The sequence below is a fragment of the Astyanax mexicanus genome, chromosome 1, assembly GCF_023375975.1.
Source record: "Astyanax mexicanus isolate ESR-SI-001 chromosome 1, AstMex3_surface, whole genome shotgun sequence".
Taxonomy (NCBI): Eukaryota; Metazoa; Chordata; class Actinopteri; order Characiformes; family Acestrorhamphidae; genus Astyanax; species Astyanax mexicanus.
In genome coordinates this window covers 79,946,895-79,968,651 of record NC_064408.1, presented here as the reverse complement: position 1 = coordinate 79,968,651, position 21,757 = coordinate 79,946,895, and the positions used below count along the sequence as shown (strand labels likewise).

Below are 21,757 nucleotides of genomic sequence, written 5' to 3'. Positions count from 1 at the left end.
TAATTGTTAGGTGCAGAATCTCATTTACCATATTCCTGTATTATTTCACTGCAGACAGTAACAGTTCAGTGACCAGTTATAACAGATATGTTGTGCTATCTGATAAATGGCCACAGTAACACAGAAAAATAAGATAATATGCTGGTGGAGGGCTTCATTCAGCAAAGTACTGGCCAGGGAGATGCCTACCTGATCTTACGGTGTTGTGAGTGATTACAATGTGGGGAAAGTATATGGTGTTGTTTTCCTGTATTGTATTTCATAGTTTTATGTGGTTTCCCAAGCCAATAAATACCTAAATATAGCCATAATAATAAAGCCAATTAATACTTGCCCAAAACTAGACTAATTTCAGCTTAGCTTGCATTTCAGACAAATGTTTTGCAATACTATCAAGTATCAGTGTATTGAATTTATTATTTATCAAATATAATCATGTGTTGGTTGCTGACATTTTCATCATCGAGCAATACTGTTATGCCTTCATTATCATTATACATCCCTAGTTTCTTTTTAGAATCACTTTTATTTCTGTAAAGAACTTTGCAATGAACCAATCCTTTAAAAAAAATCAATTGAAAGGTTCTTTGGGAAATTTTAAGTACTGGTATATTTTTTTAGCATTACTCCACAAACTTCCCAGCTAATGATATTTTATTAACAAATAAAACAAAACCTGCATAAAGACTGTAGAGCTCTCTGTGTGTGTGCATGTTTGAGAGAATTGAACAGCTCCAGTGGGACAATGTTTGAGGACAGGCACAAAAATGAAAAGAGGGAAATCCTGAGACCTCACGCTTCTCTCAGAAGGACAAGTGTGTGTGCGCCCTCGTCCCGTGCTTCAACCTCCCTGCCAGAACTCCAGCTTGAACATTTTTTTTCCCCTCCCTTCAAGTTACTATGTTCTCTATCAGGTTGTCTCTCCCAGGCAGTTTCGGTTTTGCTTGTTTGTTTGTGCACTGTGGAGCACAATAGTGTCCTGACTTCCCTCTCAGTGGGTTTCTCCATCTCCTGTCCTCTCTTGTGTACTGGACTAACAATGGGAGGATATGGCTTCACTGCAAAGGCCTACACTTCCTGTTCCCTGTGAGAAGGACTAGAGTGTAGAGAAGGGTCTGTACTGGCGTTGTATCTGTTACCTTTATGGGTCTGTTGACAACAGGAGAGTTGCTGGACCATTATTATCAACCTCCAGATGCTTGGTGTACATAGCTTCATGATGAAGCACCAAAGCGGAAGTTTATTTTAGCTTCTTGTTGCCAGGCACATGCATTATTCATCTTCTAAAGGAGTGGGGATTTTTTTTTTTTCTTTGCCCCGATCATAGTTTTGTTTGATGTCTGAAGTTTTGTTTGATGTTTGAGTTTTGCACAGGAGTGATGGGGCTAATATAGTTCAGAAGGATTAGTTCTACTCAGGTATTCTACTATTCATTATAAGCTTTATTGCTCCAACATAACACTAAAGAAGCAAATATCAGACTCCAGATATAGGGTTGATATGGAATACAGGGAAAAATGTGTAAACTCTATTTTTGGCCAACCCATATAATTGTTTCATTTTAATGCATTTTAGTTATTTTAAACTTTATTCAGTCTTTCTTATTAAAGAACTGTGCAGTTCACACTTGTGCCTCTGTACCGCAAGCCCATTTTGCAGTTTGCAGTTTGAGAGCGGCACCTCAGAAGAGCCAGTTCGCTACAGTCGTACAGCAGAATCAAGGCTGACAGCCCCTTCATTTGTCCAAATAGAGTAGTTTAAACTGTCTGCTTGCGTTTGTCAGGACAGTCACGTGTTTGACATGGTGTTGGTTCCATATTTGCCTCTGCATGCCAAAAAAGTGCTGTGGGGAAATGTAATTGGAGTTGTAGTGCATGGCTGAGTTACATAAAGCTCTGTACAGAAATTATTGCTCTGCTTTTGAAAGCCAACTGTACTTACTGCCTCAAAATCATGTCGACTTAATTCATCTCTGATAGACGTTCTTATCTGCAGTGTGGATTTGCATCCAAAAGCCTTGCCTACAGTCAAAGTGTTGCTGGACTACAGTGTGAATTCTCTTAAACACCCAGACTTTAACCTAAAGTGTTTATTGCTTTATTACTTTTTGTAGCATTTGCTTTGGTAGCTAATAATACACCAATAAGCTTATGTAGTGCCATCGTACTGTAAACTTCTTATTAAAAAATGAGGATAGATTCAAGTCTGTAGAAAACTAACATTTTGAAATGAACTCTGCTGCAAAGATTTTGTTTTCTACATTTTAATTGGTCCTTTACTTTAAAAAGTTTTATTTAATGTAGCGGCAATGAATTGCAGCCTATACTTTAAAACACAGCTTTTGTATATTAAAAAAAAAGAAAGAATAAAAATACTAAAAATGAACAAAAGTCGATTTCAAACGTGCCTTAACTTCATGCAATTTTTCGATCAAAACTTGCAAATTTTAGACTTTGAACACATCTTGACCTGCTTTTGCGTTAGGAGGAAAGTCTTGACGCTATTTTAAAACAGTGGTAGGGATGATCTGCTTTCCATGCCCTCTTAGACATATCCCTCAACCCATAACTCCATACATGATCATCCCTACATGGATTTGGAAACATCAGAAAAAAGAAGCAACTGATATGAAGCAGACAAAGTTAACAGAACAGAACACGCTCAACTGTCAGTGGAGTATGAAGTCGAGCAGACACTGTTTGGTCTCCGTTAACTCGAGCCGCTAGAGGTTGTTAAAGCCTCTTAGACGTGATGAATGCTCCCGGCTGCAGGCTGCTCATTACTGAAGGCCTCTTGTTATGGTGATGACATTTTGCTCCCGGCTTCAGTAGGACACAGAAACAACTCCAGTGCTCTGTCTGTCCTCACTTCATGATCTAGTTGGAGTTGAGAGACTCCTTCAGCAGGTCCTGTGGTGGGACTACCATTCCAGTTCCTGGCACACTGTCAGAGAACTTTATCAAAGAGCATCCTGCTTTCTGCTGTGCAAGTTCAGTGGAGCATATTTGCCCATTGGCTGATGGATGGTTGTAATTGGTGATTACTGGTTTATGAAATCCCATGGCATTTACTGGACTTTCTTAGCTATTGCCTTTGGTAGGTGTTTAGAAAGTATTAAAGTACTGAATAGCATTGATTAAGTCTAAAGTAAGAAGGCTGTAAGAAACAACAGGTTGTTCTTACTGAAGGTGAGATGATTTAGATTAACATTTTATTATTTATTATCTAATAATTTAGGTACAGCATGTGGTTATTTCACATTTTTGAAAGGGCTGTTCATTCAGTAAGCAGTGAACGATCCCTAATACATTCAATGATGGAGAGTTATAGATGCTGAGATGTGCAGCCCAGAACACAACAGCAGTCAAATATTTGTCTGATTTGACCAAATTTTCTTTTCTATGATCTGTGGCCTTAACAATGTTAAGTTAAACAGCTGTGGGTGTTCTCATAAGTGCTGTTAGTGTTATGGCGGCAATAATTGGTTCTGAGGATTCAATCTTTTGCACTCAATAACTTTCAATCATCCAATCATGCATCCAGTCTCCAATATTAAAAACAAAAAAATCAAATTAAGACTTACAATCTGTTATCATTCTGGAATTGCAGGTAGGTCCAGCTGTTTTACAGAGAAAGAGAAAAAGAAGGTCCGGATTGCTTAAAATTTTCTTGTAGACACTTTTAAGTGTGATTTGTTTATTTTTACTAATCCTTCGCACTTTAAGATTATTTCAATCCAGAGAGCATGAGAGGGGGGTACAGAGGACTTCCATCTTAGCAAGATCAATCTTCTTGCCAACTAAGTGGTGAAGGCAATCAGATCATTGTTTAATTTAGTCAACTGTAGAATGGATGGGGGAACCCCAAATAACGAAATAAAAGGGTCTGGATTAATCAATGCATCAATTACAGCTGATGACATAGTAAAAATCTCAGCCCAAAAATCTGTAAGAGCCGGACAACTGTAAAACATGTGCACATAATTAGGTCTGTTTAACAGTAAGATGGTGATCAGTAATCAGTAATTTGGATTTTAAACGTTTATCATGATAACCTTATTTGAATGTAGTGTCAACACAGTTCCACACCCTGTACACTCTAGTACACTCTGTACAATCTAGGAGCTCTAACCTACCGGTCACACTCACCGCCTTGTCTTTCCAGAGTCGTTAACAGATCGCAGACACAGCCAGTATAAACATTCACGCTGAGCAGTGAAGCTCCCTGTGGACCTTGTGCGTAATTCACCTTCAACCATACATCTCTTACAGGAAGTGAGAGGTATGAGGTACGGGAGTCTTTGGGCAGAAGGAGAATGAAACCTTGGTGAGGATGGAGCTGTGAAGGCACATAATAATCGGATGGAGTAGGAGCCAACGTCAGCTTCCAATAGTAGTTTCCTGTATTTGCAGCATCAGGTTGCAGAGCTTTTCCGCAGACAGGAAGTGTCAGGGTGGGGTCTGGATGGCTCTGGGTTCTGTTTGGTGGCTGGATGGAGTGGGAAGACTGGGCTGTGGGTGGTGGGTGTGGTGTTTGCGTGTTTGGAAGCTTAAGGCATTTTTTCCAGGCGTCTAGTCTACTTTGCACGGTGAACCGGGTGGTTTAACAGCCACATCGGGTCACAGCAGGTAGGTGTGATATGTGAGATGTTTGTGCTGCTGAGGACTGAAGAACAGACAGAAATCCCGGCACTCTGTGGATGTGTCTGGCTCCAGCAGCTGAGAACCGGATTTAACCATATGCTTATGTGTAGTCAGTCTTTAATTAAAGCACAAGCCTCCGGCTCCCCATACACTTTGTTTGCTGACCGGCGCTGCTGACCTCCTGAAACATTTGTGTACTTGCTTAAAGGGGGAAAAAAGTCTAAATTAGCCCCCAGAGGCTGTCGCTAATGCTTATAAATTGTTCGTAAAACCTCCCTCTAATGTGCTGTTCAGGCACCGCATCCCATTCTGCTGTGTAAAGACTGGATTTATAGATTTTTAAGTGCATCCGCACATTTCTACACACTTGGACTTGCCACAGCATGCATTAGCTTTGTGCACTCTGTAATTGTCTCCTTTGTGCAGCACATTTGAAGCTCCTGGCAGCCCGTCAGTAATCATGGGTGTGAAATTGCGCGCACACACACTCACACTTATAAACTGTGAATTCTGTTAGGTGTGGTTTTGCTTTATCTCCTGCAGTACCTGCTGTTCAGGTGATGAGTGAAATTAACTGATTCACAGCATCTTCTTATATAGCCTAGACTTTTCAAAACTACTTGAAGCTGTGTGTTTTGTGCAGCTGAAATTTAGAAGCGGGAAAACAACAGAAAATTTAATTCATACACTGGATCACCAAATCATTGCTTTAATAAAACAATAAGCCATTTCTGTGAATCAGCTAAAATAAGCTGATGATACCCACATATTGAACAGGGATATAGAGCAACATCCTCATCTTCAGAATTAGTAAACTGTAAAGGAATGTGTTTGTTTATTACGAATGTACAAAAACCTTTTTTTGTGAACTTTTATAAGAAGCAATGTTTTTAAATATTTGTAGAACGTAACCAGCTTAATACAGTTTTTTTTGTGTGTAAATCTATTCAAATAAAAAGGTTGTTCTAATTAATGTGTTTAAATGCAAGAAATAATTTAATTTGCATTCTGTGCATTTTACACATCTTTGCACAGTATGGATTTCAGTCATTGTGACACTATGCTTTGCAGGTTGTGACAACCTTCCTGCCAGTGCAGATAACATCCGTGCCTATTCTTATAGATATAAATATTATAACATAGAAGCCATACACTTTTTTACTTCCTCTTCATGCTCCCACCAGTGGTGGTGTTGATAGAAGGAAGTAATTTAAATAGTGTGTCTGTGTTTGTGTTTGTTTTCTCTTTCATAGGAATAATTTGCAAACAGAAGCAATACTACTGCTGTACAATACAACTGCTACTGTAGCAATGCTACGAATACTTCAAAGCTTAGAATACTTTAAGTGATACAAAGACAAAGAAACGTACAGTAGAATGGTACTGTACGTTTGCGTGTCTGTGTGTGTGTGTGTGTGCGCGCGTGCGTGCGTGCGTGAGATGTGTGCGTATGCATTTGTGGTGTCATTTGTAACTCATATGTCATGGTAATATAATCTCATCTGGACTTGATTCTGCTAGAGCGGGATGCAGGCAGAACTCAGCCCAGCATGTGTTTGCTTTGAGTAAATTGAGAGGAAAGGTACATTAACAGCATCACAGAAGACAGATGTGAAGGTTTCAGAAGGTTTGATGGGGTGCTGCTGACTACAGTATGTTTTCCTGTTGAAACACTTTTGTCTCCTGCTGAGATTTGTAGCGAACAGAGATCAGGCAAGGTTGGTTTCAAATCAAGCTGTGATGTTTATGCTTTGTTCTGTCCGAATAAAAATCAGCAGTGGTTCCCCTTTTCTGTCTGACCCTCACCTTATTCTGCTTTGAAAACAGAAGCACATGTTCTGTTTAACCTTGCATCTCACGCATCTGACTTTTATTAGCATCTGTAATAGTCCTCCCTCCTGTTTTGCGGGTGCTGTGTAAGGGGGAGAGGTTTAGCAGTGCTGGGGCTTGCCTACAGGCAGAAGCAGCAGCAGCAGCAGCAGAGTGCTTTTCGGGCCATTGTGAGGATTCAGGTGCCAAAGTGCCTCAAGCTGAGAGCTGCTCAGTGTTTCTCACGCTGTGACTTTTTTCTCTTTAATGTGAAGAAATATGTTACTGAAGTGTACCTGTCAGCATGTGTGTCTCATAGCTGGAGAACAGGTGTCCACCTGCCACCTTTTAGTCTGAATGTAGATTATCAGCCAGGTTTGCTTATTTTGTTTTGCACAGGACCCAAGCTAAGTTCTGGTGCAAAAGCAGATATGTTGATATAGTTATGGCTTAAACAACAATGTTATGAAAACAAAATGCAAAAAGATTAGTGTTAAGGAGCAACATGCAACTATAATAAGTTATATCCACTACCTTCCAAAGCAAAGGAACGGCATCAATGTTTGAATGAGCTAAATTTAAAACATTCACCCAAACATCTGTACAGCTGCTCTTGAGAGGGGAATCTAACAAAAAAAAGGCTCTTATATGGAGCTCTGGTGAAGTGCATTGGGTGCCTGTGAGGCTTTTTGGTTAGCTCTTAGGCTAAAATCTTACTCCAAAACCTTGACAGATTGCTTCAACAGAGCCTTATTACAGACTTTTTCCTTCAAAAAAAATAGGTTTGGGTGAATGTAGCACTTTCAGTCATAGACATAATTTAATCCTCTTTCCTGAAAGGACATGGAATTATGTTATGCGGTGCCCCGAAACACTCAGATATATATATATATATATATATATATATATATATATATAAATTTTTTTTTTATTATTATTTTTTTTTTTTTTTTTAAAGCATCGGTAGCTACTGTAGGATCAGTTTCCACAGCAGTTCACTGATTGGATTTGCATTAAAGCAACATTAAAACATTGGAGATGAAATGCCAGAAATTTCTCACGCAAATGCCTACTAAACAAACTCTTGAAAGTGGGTGTGGTGGAATAAAGCAAGTAGTTGTAGCTTGTTCCAACTGTGAAAGCATAAATCTTCGCAAACCTGTCTCAATCTACCCTGATATTTAAATAGTTTCTAATAAACTTGCTTATTTGATTTAAGTTGTTTTTGACAAATTGGTTTGTATAAATTAAAAGAACATTGTGTATATATTTCAGTCATCATTTTGTAGCCTGAATGATGTCTAGATGTCAGGGCTGAGCGTAGTTGTTCTTGTTTGTGTGTCTTTTGAACCAAGACTCAGATTACTGCCTGTTGTTTAGCTGTAAGGCTCAGTGTTTTTGGAGTAACAGGATGTAGGGGAATGTCTGGCTATCCTGTGCTGGTGTCATTGTGTCCAGGTACCCTAGGGAACACCAACTGATCCTTGGGACTTCTGGAATCCCCCACCTGCCGCCCCCTGTGTCTTAAACACCTCCTTCTAAGGAGGAGACAGTCATGATACTATCATAGAGGTACTGTATTGCAACCATTGATTCCTGTGTTGGCAGCCGGTGAGCTGCTGTTTGATTTATATCAGGACTGAGAGTTGCCACAGTGTAGTGGTAGGTTCTTTACTGTACGTATTTATATAGTATGCTTCTTATGTTTTGTGTAGGATTGGGTCTAGTAGTGTTTTAAACATGCAAAAAGGCTGTATTCTGTTAAAATTCATTACCATTTGTATTGTGCTCATTGTATTTCCACTGATTGCTATTGTGCTTCTTAAGTGTTGCAGGCCAACAAATGCTGAAGCTTTTGTGTTTTCGGTTCTTATTCTGCATGTGGCTGTTTTCTCTAGATGTAATTCTAGCTAGTCATTGTGCACTGAAACGTTTTAGGCTGTTAAATGGATTGCAGTAAATTTCCTGTGGCCTCACTTGCCTAGATGCCCAGCCGCAGAGCTGCCATCGGCTTCCCGCTGTAGTGTGTGCGCCTATGCGTTTGTGGTGGGTGTGTGTTCCAGGCTTGCACATGGACTCTGGGCCATATATTCATGTATAACTTTTTATATTTGTGGTTAGGCCATGGGTGTTTAGGCCTGTGGTATGTGTGTGGTATTCATGTGAAGTGTGTTGTGGTGCTGTGTGTGTGTATGTGTGATTTCCAGTAATAGTGAGTGCTGTGGGTGGGCTTATTCAAAGATATTGCGTGCGTTTTCAAAGCATATTCTGTTTCGTCTTATCCCACAACGTGCCGCTCCTTACCAGCACCCGTCTTCAATTACAAATAAAGCGAACAACTTTTCTCTTTCAACCTTCTCCACCACTGATAAAGACTTTTCTTTAAGTTCCCCTCCTCACGCCACATCAGTGCATTTTCTTTGCAGTAACTACGGTGCTGCTTTGAACAACAAACAGTAATTTCCCACTTAATTACCATCCACTCACCTCTAAAAACAGCTCTAGCATTGAGCCTCCAGGCAGCAGCTTGTTGTCTAACCAGTCAGACTAAACTGTGCGTCCCCAAGTGCTTTTGAAACATCTCCAGATGTAAAGCATGTCCTCAGCTTACCTGCTTTCCCAAGCTCTTCTTTTGCATGAGAGAAGAGAAGTTCAGAACCTCCACTCACAGTGCTGGCTGACTGAATGTGTATGTATGTGTATGGAGGGGGGCTTTGAGACTCAGTGTAGAGCAGGCTTCGTTTAAAGCCGATACAGGTGTTGTGGATCAGAGTTTTAGGAGGTCTAGAAGCATAGAAGCATAATTTCTGAGAAGACTTTATGGAAGATTGTGGGTAGAACAGAAAAGTAATGTTCTGCAAGAAATCCACATCATTCAGGATAAACAAAATCTATATGCATAATATACATTTTCTATTTTGTGCTTTTAAGTCACAGCTCTAGGGTATTCATGCATATTTTACTGGTTTTCGATACTCACACACTGCCTACTTCCAAACTACCAGCTTAGAGGAAGTTTGTATCAATTAGATAAAACACCCTGCTGCCCCAACACACCTGATCTAGCGAAACACTGATTCCCATACAAGGAATAAGTCCAAGATTATGTTTTCCTTTCAATGGAAAGTCTTTATTTAGAATGCTGTGTAGTCCAGGAAACCACTTATAATTTCCATGCATTCAGTATAATAAAATAGGGATGGATGATGCTACTAATTGTGTTTTTTTTTTATCTATTAGCATTATTCTCTTGTTAAAAGAAAACATAGTACATAATATTCATGCGAGAATTGATCCTCTGAAAGAAGAAAAAAAGTCAAGACCGTCAATCTTGTCCTGTAATGAAAGTGCAATGATTAAAAATAAATCTGTAATTTCTATAGTCTGATTTCTCCATCACTCACTTAGCCACACAATAAGACAATACAGTACGATACACTACATGTATTCAAATTCAGTTTCATACAGTAGAATTTGTTGTGTATTGTATCACTACTGTGTAGTAGTCTGCAACATAAGGAAACAACAGTTTTGAATCTCTAAGCCTTTTAATAATCACATTTAATATGTGTCTGTCTAATAGAAGAAATAGAAATGATCTGACTTGAGCAAAAATAACATAGTTTATTTAAAAACATCTCTGGTCATAGATATCTACAACGCTGAAGATTTCAGATGTAACCTAACTGAGCCTAGAATGGTCACATCACATGTCTCTGAAGATCAGGTGTGTGTTATTAGTGGGGAAGTAAACTCTGCAGTTTGGAAGATCTCCAGGACCAGGATTGAGCTGAGCTCAGTTTCTACAATTGTGTATAATTTTACTAACATTTCTATAGTTTCTATATATCTATAGTAAGAGCCTGTAGATCACAGCATTAACACCACCTGCTTGTGATTTATATATGATACTTGAGTGTGTGTGATGAAGAAAATCGCCTTTTTTATTCAGTATCACATCAGCAGTTTTTTGTGAATAACAGGTGTGTGTACTGTAGATTACTCACACTTGGTGCTGATTTTCCTGGCTGTTCCTGGTCATGTCCTCCAGCCCTCCTCAGACCACAGACCTCCATCCAGGCATGCTCCCAGGGGAGCCTGTGAGATCACAGTGTCTGTGGTGGAGTAATGAAGCGTGCAGTGTGCAGCAGAGTGGGTGCGGTGTGAGACTCGCAGGATGATGCTTTGTTTTGACACTGCGCTTGGACTGTAGTTTAATCATATTCTAGAATCCCATGCCCTTGAAGTTGAAACTGAACACCAAACTTAATGTGTTCCATCTCATTATTAGGCACAAAAAAGGACATGCAAGCAAATGGAGACATTTTTCCCATGAGACTGTGTGAACTCTTCCATCACACCGCTGCTGTTCTGGCCTGTGTTTGTTCAGGTGTCCAGTTGGTCTGCTTGCTGTTATTCAGCCACGGTTGTTGGGTGAGGGCCTAAGTAGGGTTCACCTGAGTGGAGAGAGAGAGAGAGACAGAGACAGAGACAGAGACAGAGACAGAGAGAGAGAGAGAGAGAGAGAGAGAGAGAGTGTGAGAGAGTGAGAGAGTGAGAGAGTGAGAGAGTGAGAGAGTGAGAGAGTGAGAGTGAGAGTGAGAGTGTGAGTGTGAGTGTGAGTGTGAGTGTGAGTGTGAGTGTGAGTGTGAGTGTGAGTGTGAGTGTGAGTGTGAGTGTGAGTGTGAGTGTGAGTGTGAGTGAGTGTGGGACACAAAGCATATCTCTGAACTGTGTTTTAATGTTTCTCAGCAAAATTCTAGAGGCCAGAGGTACACCAGTATAAAAGTACCAGTGAGACATTGGCCTGCTATTTATATACACACTAAAAAAAATAAGTACAGAAAGTACAAAGCTTGTTGCTGGGGCTGTACCTTAAATTGAGGTACAAAAAAGGACTTTCACTGTGTTTTCGCTTGAGTCACTCTCACATAAAAACCCTTTGTCTTAAATAAGAAATAGAAATAGAAAACACCTGCTTTATTTAAGTATTTTGGAACATATCAGTTGGTTTGTACAGTGAAGCTGTACAGGTATATATACATACTGTATAATTAAATCTACCAACAAAGCATAAAGTATGAAAATGAAAATATTTTTCAATGTATTTTTCTCCTCTAGTAGAAGCCCTGGTAGCAGACAGGATTTTGATCCCCTTGTTGAAATGATAAATCTAGCCTGATAAAAAAAACATGCACTCAATGAAAGCTGAAACCATCTCATAAAAAGCAAACCCCTCTAAAGCGCAGAGCTCCTGGACAGGATGTTACTGGCATTTAGACAAGGCAAAGCTCAGAACTGTGTATTTGATTAAGAAAGTTGTAGCGTTTACAGCTCCTCTCTTGGGCATGTGTTTGCGTTGGAGTGTTGGTCGATTTGGACAGTATTGCTCTGCTGTAGACACGCCAGAAGGTGTACCAATCTAAGCACATGAAGCTTCTGTAGATGAGTATCAAATTAAAGTGTGTTGTTAGAGCTTGTGAGGAGAGACTTTTTTTGTTGTTTTTTTGTGTTGTAACAACGCCTAAATGAGTGACCAGTTCGGTGAAGGCTGACTCTGAGCTAATCAGTGATCGTTGAATTTAGTAATAGTCATCATGATGTGGGGTTAGATTTTAGTCAGTGCAGCAAAAAGCTTTGTTTCACTAAATTGTACCTCCTACTCACCAATCATGTGTTTTATTATGCTCACAACACATCTGATTCAGCTAATCACCTAATTATTAAACCTTACCATTTTACTGTGTTGTTTAGAATGGGAAACCACTAAAATAAGCCAGGCTGGGGATCCTTTCGTTACCTGAGTGGAGATAAACGACTACAGACCACTTGGTTCTTCTCCAGTATCAATATTGGATAGATTTGGATAGTGTACTGTAGTAATTTTAACAATCTAAAGCAGGCGTGGGCAGTTCTTGTCGTGGAGGGGCAGATTCCTGCACTGTTTGCCCTTTCTGCTTTAGCACACCTGTAGCACACACAGGTTCTTGGCTCGTTCATTTACATCCAGCTTCGTTTTCCGCTGTCAACCACCTTTATACTTTAACCGAACACCTGGAGCATGTAATTAAATAGCATTGTAAGAAAATCCTTACTTTTTAAATCAGCGTTTTCCTCTGTGTGTTTCTTTAGGGTGCTGGCCAGGAAAAGCTTGGGATTTACATCAAGTCTGTTGTAAAGGGGGGAGCTGCAGACATGGTGAGTGTCATTTAAGGGAAAGTGTTTTTAGGACATGAATACAAGGCATGACCTCATCTGCAGTGAGTAAGAACTAGAGACAGATAATAGTGGGTTTATGTCATTTTAAAGAAAAGACTAGTTTAATTGAGCTGTTTTTGTCTGTGCGCGTTTTCTCTTCAGGACGGACGTCTGGCTGCTGGAGACCAGTTACTCAGTGTGGACGGGAGAAGTCTGGTTGGACTTTCTCAGGAAAGGTAAGTTAAGAACTACGAGCACCTCCCTAAAAGGTTCTTTAGAGTGGGATTTCTGATGAAGTGGATTTAAAAACTAAGCATGCAATATCCTGCTGCTCTGAGGGGGAACAGAACTTTTACAAAACAACGAAGAATTTCATACAATGAGCCGTTCCAATTGTCTGAAATCTTAATGTAATAGTTTGACTAGACAAGAACAAAGGCATAATACAGTGTAACTGTAATAGAGTGCCTTTCTGTGACCTTGCTGTGGTTTGTTCTGACCATCAGCAAATATCTTTCCTGGATTAAACTTTTCCTCGTCCTTCCATCAAACATCTATAACCCCTGGGCTGTGCTCAGCTGTGCTGTTTTTGTACAAAAGCCAGTCTATTTTTTAAAAAGTCAGAGTAGTTTACTCTTTGCTTGTCTGTCTGTGAAGTCTAGTTATATTCTATTACATGTTTAATTAGTATAAATTGCTGATTTCTTTAAGCCTTTATGACCCATGCTGTAAATAAAAAGCATCATGGGCTTTGCTAAAAAAAATGGCAGCTTTTGACATTTCAAATGCAGATTTGTTGTTCTCTTGAAGTCATTGCTTAAATATGGCCTGTGGTAAACCACACATTTATCTTTGCCAAATATTCAGATTACCACTATTGTGTACTGTGTTTTTTTTTTTTGATTATTCACTCTTTTTTTTATTGTGGAGGCCAAATCAAAAGCTGTTTTTATGACTTCAGTGCTATTTTCTTTTTTTTTAATTACAGTTTTCATTGAAAACTGAGATGTTTCTCTTTGTGCTTCAGGGCTGCGGAGTTGATGACACGCACAGGCTCGGTGGTGACACTAGAAGTGGCTAAGCAGGGGGCTATTTACCACGGGCTGGCCACACTGCTCAACCAGCCCTCACCCATGATGCCCCGCGGTAAGTTTGCCCTGCACACTTGGTCTCTTGCATGCAAATTATTGACCACATATCCCTGTCATGACATGCAGCACACTATGATCCTAAAAGGACAATAGAGGTGTAATTGTTTATTTTTTGTTACAGTTAGAATATTTCAGTGAAGTCTAGTTAAGTAGAGTTAAACATGTGCAAGTATTTACATTCTTTGCCACTATTTCCCTGGTAAAACTAATTCAGTGTAAATATCATTGTTTTTACCTGGATGTAATCAGAAATTTCAGTAAGCAGACTAAATCTGTGCTAAATCATATCTATCTGTTCTCCACAGCATCAGACCGGGGCCGTGGGGATAAGGGTAAGGCCAGACCGAAGAGTGAGGGCTTCGAGCTGTACAACAACTCTGTTCAGAACGGGTCTCCAGAGAGCCCCCAGGGGGCCTGGGACACTTACCCCGAACCAAAGAGAGAGGACAGGCTCCTGAAGAACCGGGCAGACCATCGCTCTAGCCCCAATGTGGCCAGTGAGTATTTCTATAAGCATATAGAGTGAAGAATACGTTAGTTTGTTGTCATTAGAACAAGTAATAATTATTAATTATATAATTAACATTGTCTTATGGAAGGACTTTGTATTGGCAAGAATGTGGGGATATGATACATATAACAATACAGGGGTTACAATTCAATATATTGTAGTACATTGTAATACTCTAAGCAAGTCAATATATTGTGATTGTTTCAAGCAAGTTATCATAGTATAATACACTATCATAATTATTAGTTGAAAACTTTTTTTTTTCTTTTTATACAATCAGAACAAAATATTGTTATACTTCAAAATATAGCAATATTTTTTACACCCTTAGTATCGGTCACTTTGTTGCTGGGAAATTATAAGCTGATGTGTCCAAAAGAGCTTATAACTCTAAACTCTTTTATTATTCAACCCTTTGTTAGAAGGAGCAAAATTCTGAATTGTGTGGGAGCCATTTAATTTAGCACATTTTATGGCGTCCTCGGGGTCCTATATTTGTGGCTTAGTGAAATTGCTGATTATTGTGCCGTTAATGCATTTAGGAAAGCAAAGAACTGAAATGTAAGCTTTTATACAGAGTTTATTGGGTTAATTTGACTGTGTTTAACTGATTGAACCTAAAATGTAAAGGTACTAAAGTCAGTGCACTCTTTGAACATCTTTTTTTTTTTTTTAAGTTATATAAATATGACACATTGTTTATTCTACAGATCAAGCTCAGAGTCCAGGGGGAAAGTCTGCCTATCCTGGAGCTCCAGGAAAGATCACGTCTGTCTCCACAGGCAACCTCTGCCCTGATGTGAGTGAACTGTTTGCACATCTCAGAGAGGAATGCCAACAATGAACTGTCTAAGCTTACCCCTCTGAACTCTGAGGTTTTGTAAGGCCTGTTGTGTAAAGTCACTTATAGCAAATTTGACAAACATTAAAAGTGTTGTTTATATCTGAAGGGACTGTCTAGTCAAGTGCCTGTGCTGGGTCTGTTTTTTTATTAACGTAGGACACGTTTTTCTCTTTGATGGCACATTATTCTTGGTTGAAGATGAAGTAATTGAAATGAGCGTTATCTGCTCGCTGCTTTCATTCTGCAATTAATTCTAATCACGTTGCTAACCACTGTCTCTGATTAGTTAATCAGCTCTGAAACATAAAATGCTTTCTGTGACCACAGTGGCAGTTTGACCGATGCAGCCATTAGTAACACTCTTAACTGAAACATTATGTGGAGCCCAGCAGAGCGTCTTGTTTTTCTTTTTACGATGCTTTTGTCAATGAATTACAAATGAATCTCTCAGATGTTGAACCGCATTATCAAAACACAGCTTGTCATCAGCTGTTAATCTCATGCTTTGCCTTACAGGAGGAGCCCTCTCCGCCCCGTCCAGAAGCATACCCAATCCCCACTCAGACGTACCCTAGGGAATACTTCACCTTCCCTGCCTCTAAACCTCAGGACAGGATGGGCCCTGGATCCGGCCAGCCTTGGCAGAGCAATGAGCCAGAACCACTTCCTCCTATGGATGACCATCACCACAACAGCATGGCTATGCAGGTTAGTGTATCTACAGATTCAGAAATAAATAGTAAAGTACTGGAGTCTAGATTTAGATAAGTCTGAAGTTTATTTTGATTTAATCTCCAAATACAGCTTAATTGCAAATGTATGAGTACTGTGGAGATTCTAGCCCTGTTTACAGAGCACAGAAAGCCAAAAATGCAACAGACTTCATATGAAAGTTCCACTATGTTGAAATTAATATCAATCTGTGTAAATTTGCTTTTGGACAGTTAGTTAGTGGCTGTGTAATGTTGATTACTTGAGCCAGATTATGAAATTGTTTTGATTTGGTTCTCTTTGGACTCAGCAATTGCATTATCTAGTAACCCAACACTTGATTCTATGCAGTTAAGAGAGAGTTAAGTTTGGTGACTAGATTTTTATGGGTGTTGTGTGTCCAGTCAATATCAGCGGTAAATATTGTGTCAATCTGTATGGGTATCAAAAAATAAGTATTATTGTGCCAAGCTAAATAATTTAGGTTGCATGAAGCCTTATGTTTTACTTTTATTTTGTAGCAGATAAACTTTCCATTGTCTTACTGTGGGATTCATAAATATCTTTATAATTCTGTAGGTCTACGCTTTATTTTCCTTTTCTGAATTTGTTGTCCTGTTTAGCTTCATATTGCTTTGGGTGAGATTGTGATTGTATGATTTAACCTGTTATGTCTGTTTTATGGCAGCGGGTGGCACGCTCTCAGGAGGAGCTGTGTGACCCTCCAGTGGGATACCCCGCCGACCGCCTGCCTGAGCGTCTGAGACAGGAAGACCTGCGGCTCCTGCAGCAACAGCGTGAGGCAGAGTATCAGCGGGACCGCGTGGCTGGAGAGCACTGGAATCACCAGGTGTCGTCCTCAGTGGAGTCCAGCACCTCCAGTCAGGAGCACCTTAACTACTCATCATCTTCGTCTGGCACCAAGCCCCAGAGCAACCACAAGAGCGGTGCCGGCCGCTGGAAGACTCCCATAGGGCCCCACTCTGGCCCCGTGGGTGTGTCCCAGCCGTCCCGCACAGACCTGCCCCCTCCCCCTCCACCCCCGCCTCCAGCGCTCTATGACTATGAGCCCCAGACTGAGCTGCCCCTGCCACCCCCGCCTGCCATCTCCCAGCAGCAGCAGCAGGCCATGGCTGACCGCAAGAAGCGCGAGGAGCAGCAGCGCTGGTATGAAAAGGAGAAGGCTCGACTAGAAGAGGAGAGAGAGAGGAAGAGGAGGGAGCAGGAGAGGAAGCTGGGTCAAATTCGCAACCCCATGGGCCCACCCCCTGCCCTTCATAACAATCAGCATGGCCCCACTTTGCCCCCAGCTCCCCAGCACCAGCAGATGCCTCCTCCACAGCCACCAGTGTCCATGCAGCTGCCCCAGCCCTACCTGCCCCAACCCCAGCAGCCACCCCAGACCCAGCCGCCCAGGCCAGAGAAGCTTTCCACCCTTCCTCGTGCCCCACTGCCACCTTCACAGCCTCTAGACACGGTGATCCGGGACCTGCAGCCGCAGCAGCAACCGCGCACCATCGAGCGGCGCGACCTGCAGTACATTACCATCAGCAAAGAGGAGCTGTCAGCCAGTGACAGCCTCTCGCCGGACCCCTGGAAAAGGGACGCCCGGGAGAAACTGGAGAAGCAGCAGCAGATGCACATCGTGGACCTGCTGGATAAGGAGATCCAGGAGCTGCAGGCCAAGCCCGAACGCACAGCCGAGGAGAGTGACCGCCTGCGCAAGCTCATGCTGGAGTGGCAATTCCAAAAGAGGCTGCAGGAGTCCAAGCAGAGCGAGGAGGACGAGGAGGAGGAAGACGATGAGGACGTGGACACCATGCTGATCATGCAGAGGTTGGAGGCTGAGAAGAGAGCAAGGGTGAGCCGCAGCCACAGCTAGCTTAGATACAAGACACAAGCCCAAAGAGTAGGCACTAGAAAATGTCTTAGGAATAATATAAAGAGGGTCTGTTGTCCCAAATCAATGGTAGACCTCAGGTAGTAGGTAGTTCACACCTAGGATGTTCATGTTTTGTTTCTTATCAAATGTGTAAAAAGTGTTTATGCTTTAGGTTGACCTTGCAGGTTTTTCTCCTTTCTTGTCTCTATGTAACCTAGCATTTAATTCAGTCCAGACCAGTGCAAGCATCAGGGAACTGTAGGAGTTTTGAGCTGTCATAGCAATCTAAGCAAGGAAACAAGCTCCAGAATTCCTCTAGTGAATGAATGTTTTTGCAATGTGCACCTGCAACATGCTTATGTCATTGCTTTGCCATGCTGAGCTGCTGATACCTGCTGCACTAGCGATTTTGAGGGGCAGGGCTTCAAGATGCCAAGCACCGACCTTGCCGCCGGTGCTTGATCCATCTCAGCTAACCACGTCCAAATCAGCACATCTCATAAAGATCTGGGTCAGAAAGTGACTATTTAGTTGTTTAATAGGAAAAACGTCCCATTTTTTTCAAACGTACAGAACCACCAAACCTGTTATCATAGAAACTCCATGCTAGGTTTTACAGTTTCACCAGTGCACACTCATAAATACTAACCGAGCGTAATCATTCACCCCTGACTGAAATTTTGCTGAGTATTATGTCTCAATTGACAAAAAAAAATCTCATCACCAGTTCATCTTTCAAAATGCTAATAACTACAGTGCCTGATGTTGTTTAATACATCATTTTACATCAATATAGTTTATGAAGAAACTAGCTTTTAATGTATTTGGCTGTTTTGTCAAAAAAAAAGCATGTCAAAAAAAACTCTATGGATGAAAACATAGAAATTGATTTTGACAAATCTTTAGTTATTGGCCACTTTAGTAGAAAGATTTAGTTCTAGTCTTTAGTAAATTGAATGAATATACTGGTAAACACAGTCAGTCTGAGTTCATATAAGCTGGGGAGTTTACAGGCTTTCAGGAATGTTTTCCAGTGAGCCTGTAAAGTTCATCAGCTATATAAATTAGTGAAGTTCGGTTATTAAAAACGCCAGTTTATCTTTCAGCCCCGTAGTAACATAGCCTTGAAGTAGCTATTGACATGCAGAAGCTCTCCACAGAGTAGCGACATGCCTCATAAAGCGAGGCTACTGTAGCTCCCGGCAGGAACTCACCTTTTACCTTTTATAGTGTTGAAAACCTGGCAGGCCGAGCGCTGGGAACGGAGGGTCAGCTCCTGTGCTTGTTTGAAGGGAAAATATTGCCTGAGCTGCAGCAGGGGGTGGTGGAATGATGGGGAAATTCCTTGCCGGCTCTCTTTTGTGAGCCAACCTTTCTCCAGTTCCATGCATGTGTTTGCGGAGGGGAAGTGGGCCGCTGGCGCTAATCAGTCCCATACTGCCCTGGAATGCTGCTGGCAGCGCAACGCTGTGTCCCAGCCCACTGCGCCAGCGTTTTCACTTTTATCTTCTTTGTTCCGCCCTCTGTTTCTTCATTTCTTCTTTCTTTCTTTCTTTTTCTTTCTTTTTTCCTTTTTTTTTTGCTCTGTCTCGCTCTCTCTCCTTTTTTCTCTCTCTACTTCTCTTTCTCCGCTATTCTGGATGGTTTCTTTCCCCCTCCTCAGCAGCAGACTGCTGTCCCAGCAATCTCTGTTCTAGACTTGGTACGTTCTTTACGCTGTTTATGCTCTCTTCCTGTTTTCGACTCCACCTGTGTTTCTTCTCGCTCATTCTCCCCCTCCCCCATTTGGTTGTGGGGAATCCATCCTGGGATGTTTATTATTGTCGATTCCTTTCTTCACTCGAAAACTGCTGCTTTGGAACAGTGGCCTAGAAACGACTAACAACAACAAAAGTTGATTTAGTCATCAAGAATTTCAGATTGCTCTTAACTAGCCTGAACATAGTAACCAGTTTATTGAAAACACTTACCTTGCAACTACTTGTTGGTCATTTTGTCAGTTACACCTGCTGGAAAGGTGCTCTTTGATTACAGTGGTTTACAGTCACTGGCTTTATCCATGTATCTGGTGCTCAACATTCTATACCCCGCCCATCAGAGTAATGGGGACCACCACTGGCCAGATATTATTTGGGTGATGGACCATTCTCGGCACAGCAGTGAAACCAATATGATGCCTCTACTGGGTGCTGAGTAGTCCTGCATCCAAAAGTATCCTACCAAAAGTGGTCCTGGTCTGTCCCGTTATATATATATATAGGGTTAACCAACAAGGTAGGTGAGTTCAATAAAGTGCATAATAAGCCTTTATGGTGCCTAAATTCTTGGAATCAAATTGGAGATATGGTCCTGGACCTGCAGAAAGCTAATGCAGCTCTGCTGAATTCTGAAGCTGTTGTTTGAGTGTGGTGAAAGTGAGAAGGGATGTCTGGTTGGTGCATGTTCTTCTGGTCCCCTCTCTCGCTATGAGGGCCTGGCTGCATGCTCAAGCCTCCAGTCTCCAGCTGCTCTCTCCCCAACTCTGCTCTGCTCATCATCATCATGCTCTGTTTTCATGCTGCTGTGCTCTGTTGTTTTTCATTCTCTGTACTGTGTTCTCTTTCCTCCAGTTTCCTTTGTGTCTGGATGCGGCTGTCATGCGTTACGTCCGTGTGGGAAAAGTGTTGTGTGGTTTTATTAGATGTGTATATTTTTTTATTTTGGGGGGAATGGTATTTTGTGGCTTGGAGGGTTATGCTCTTGTGATGGAGTCTCCTGGATGGAGCTCCTCTTTCAGGTTTGGTTGCATGGTGTTCATCTGCATGAGAGGCTGTCGCATGTATGCCTAGCTGCAGTGCACAATGCTGTGCCACAAGGTTCTAGTAGTGGCTGAGATAATCATAAAATATCCTAAAATTTCTTCTTTTCTATTCCAAAAGAAATTATCTCTATGCAGTCATCAAATCCAATTATTTTTTTAAGCATAATTTAAGCATTGTTTTAGGCATAATAAAATCAGCGAGTTTGGCGTGGCTGTCAGAGTGCTCTGGGCTTCCCCCATATATTTTATATAGTTATAGTATTTAAATTAGCCAAAAAAAGTGTTAATGTTTTTAATGTTTCATCCGTATAAACAGGGCTGGGCAAAAAACGTTAAGTGAAGTATCCTTGCCCATATCAATGATTTATTTTTAAACATTTTGTTATTATTTACTTTCACTACTGTGTGTTCATATATTGTGTCCTCTTAAAATCACACTGCCATGCGTGTTGTTACTGACTTGGCTTTGTCCAGTCTGTGACATCGAGGAAAATTCAAACATTGAGCCAAGAAGCAGCTTAAGCAGCTTTTACCAAGAAAACATGCTATGTCCACTGTTTATTAAAATAATCATTGATTAACCATAATATAGTTTATTTCAATTAATTGCGATTTGAGGCCATATTGCCCAGCTCTGCGTACAAGGATTGTGTCTACGTTAGCACAGATACAAGGCAGTGGTTATTGTTTACAGTCTGCTACTGCCTTTTTAGATGTTCTCAGAAAGCTTATGGAGGGTAGCATTTTTTTAAATGGCATTATTGGATAAGCTTAATTTCTTGATAAATAAAATAAAAGAGGAAGTTTCTCTTAGATTTGGTCCTGCTTCAGCCTAGATCTGCAGGCTGAGGCAGCAGCACTGGACTTGTTTCTGATGGTGCTGTTCTTTGTGTGTGCGCGTGTCTGTATGCATCGCTTACAGCTGCAGGATGAGGAGCGGCGGCGGAAGCAGCAGCTAGAGGAGATCCGTAAGCGTGAAGCTGAGGAACGGGCTAAGCAGGAGGAGGAGAGGCGCTGGAGAGAAGAGGAGCGGGCCAGGCGAGAAACCGACGAGAAGGTACACCAGGCTGACTGGCAAAGGAGCGGTCAGCACAACCGCTGGCTACAGGCTGTATATCTATATTGAGCAGTTACACACTCCAACCAATACAATGCTAGATTATTCTGCTTTCGAACCGTGCGTTTTATTTAGAGGCGCTTTAAAGTTA

At 41.2% G+C, this 21,757-nt stretch overlaps 1 protein-coding gene across 17 annotated transcripts in view; it reads left to right on the top strand.

The window, feature by feature from the left end:
• The window catches only part of afdna (afadin, adherens junction formation factor a), a 136,084-nt gene that overhangs the window by 106,574 nt on the left and 7,753 nt on the right, over positions 1–21,757 (top strand). For 9 of the 17 annotated variants that reach the window (XM_022662850.2, XM_022662848.2, XM_022662849.2 and 6 more), the window contains 9 exons: positions 12,585–12,650; positions 12,813–12,886; positions 13,678–13,796; positions 14,107–14,298; positions 15,023–15,111; positions 15,673–15,864; positions 16,556–17,728; positions 19,413–19,451; positions 21,472–21,606. In XM_022662850.2, the coding sequence (XP_022518571.2) occupies positions 12,585–12,650; positions 12,813–12,886; positions 13,678–13,796; positions 14,107–14,298; positions 15,023–15,111; positions 15,673–15,864; positions 16,556–17,728; positions 19,413–19,451; positions 21,472–21,606 (2,079 nt within the window). The remainder of the gene's footprint in view (positions 1–12,584; positions 12,651–12,812; positions 12,887–13,677; positions 13,797–14,106; positions 14,299–15,022; positions 15,112–15,672; positions 15,865–16,555; positions 17,729–19,412; positions 19,452–21,471; positions 21,607–21,757) is intronic. The other 8 variants (XM_022662861.2, XM_022662858.2, XM_015607396.3 and 5 more) reach the window with 2 other exon arrangements.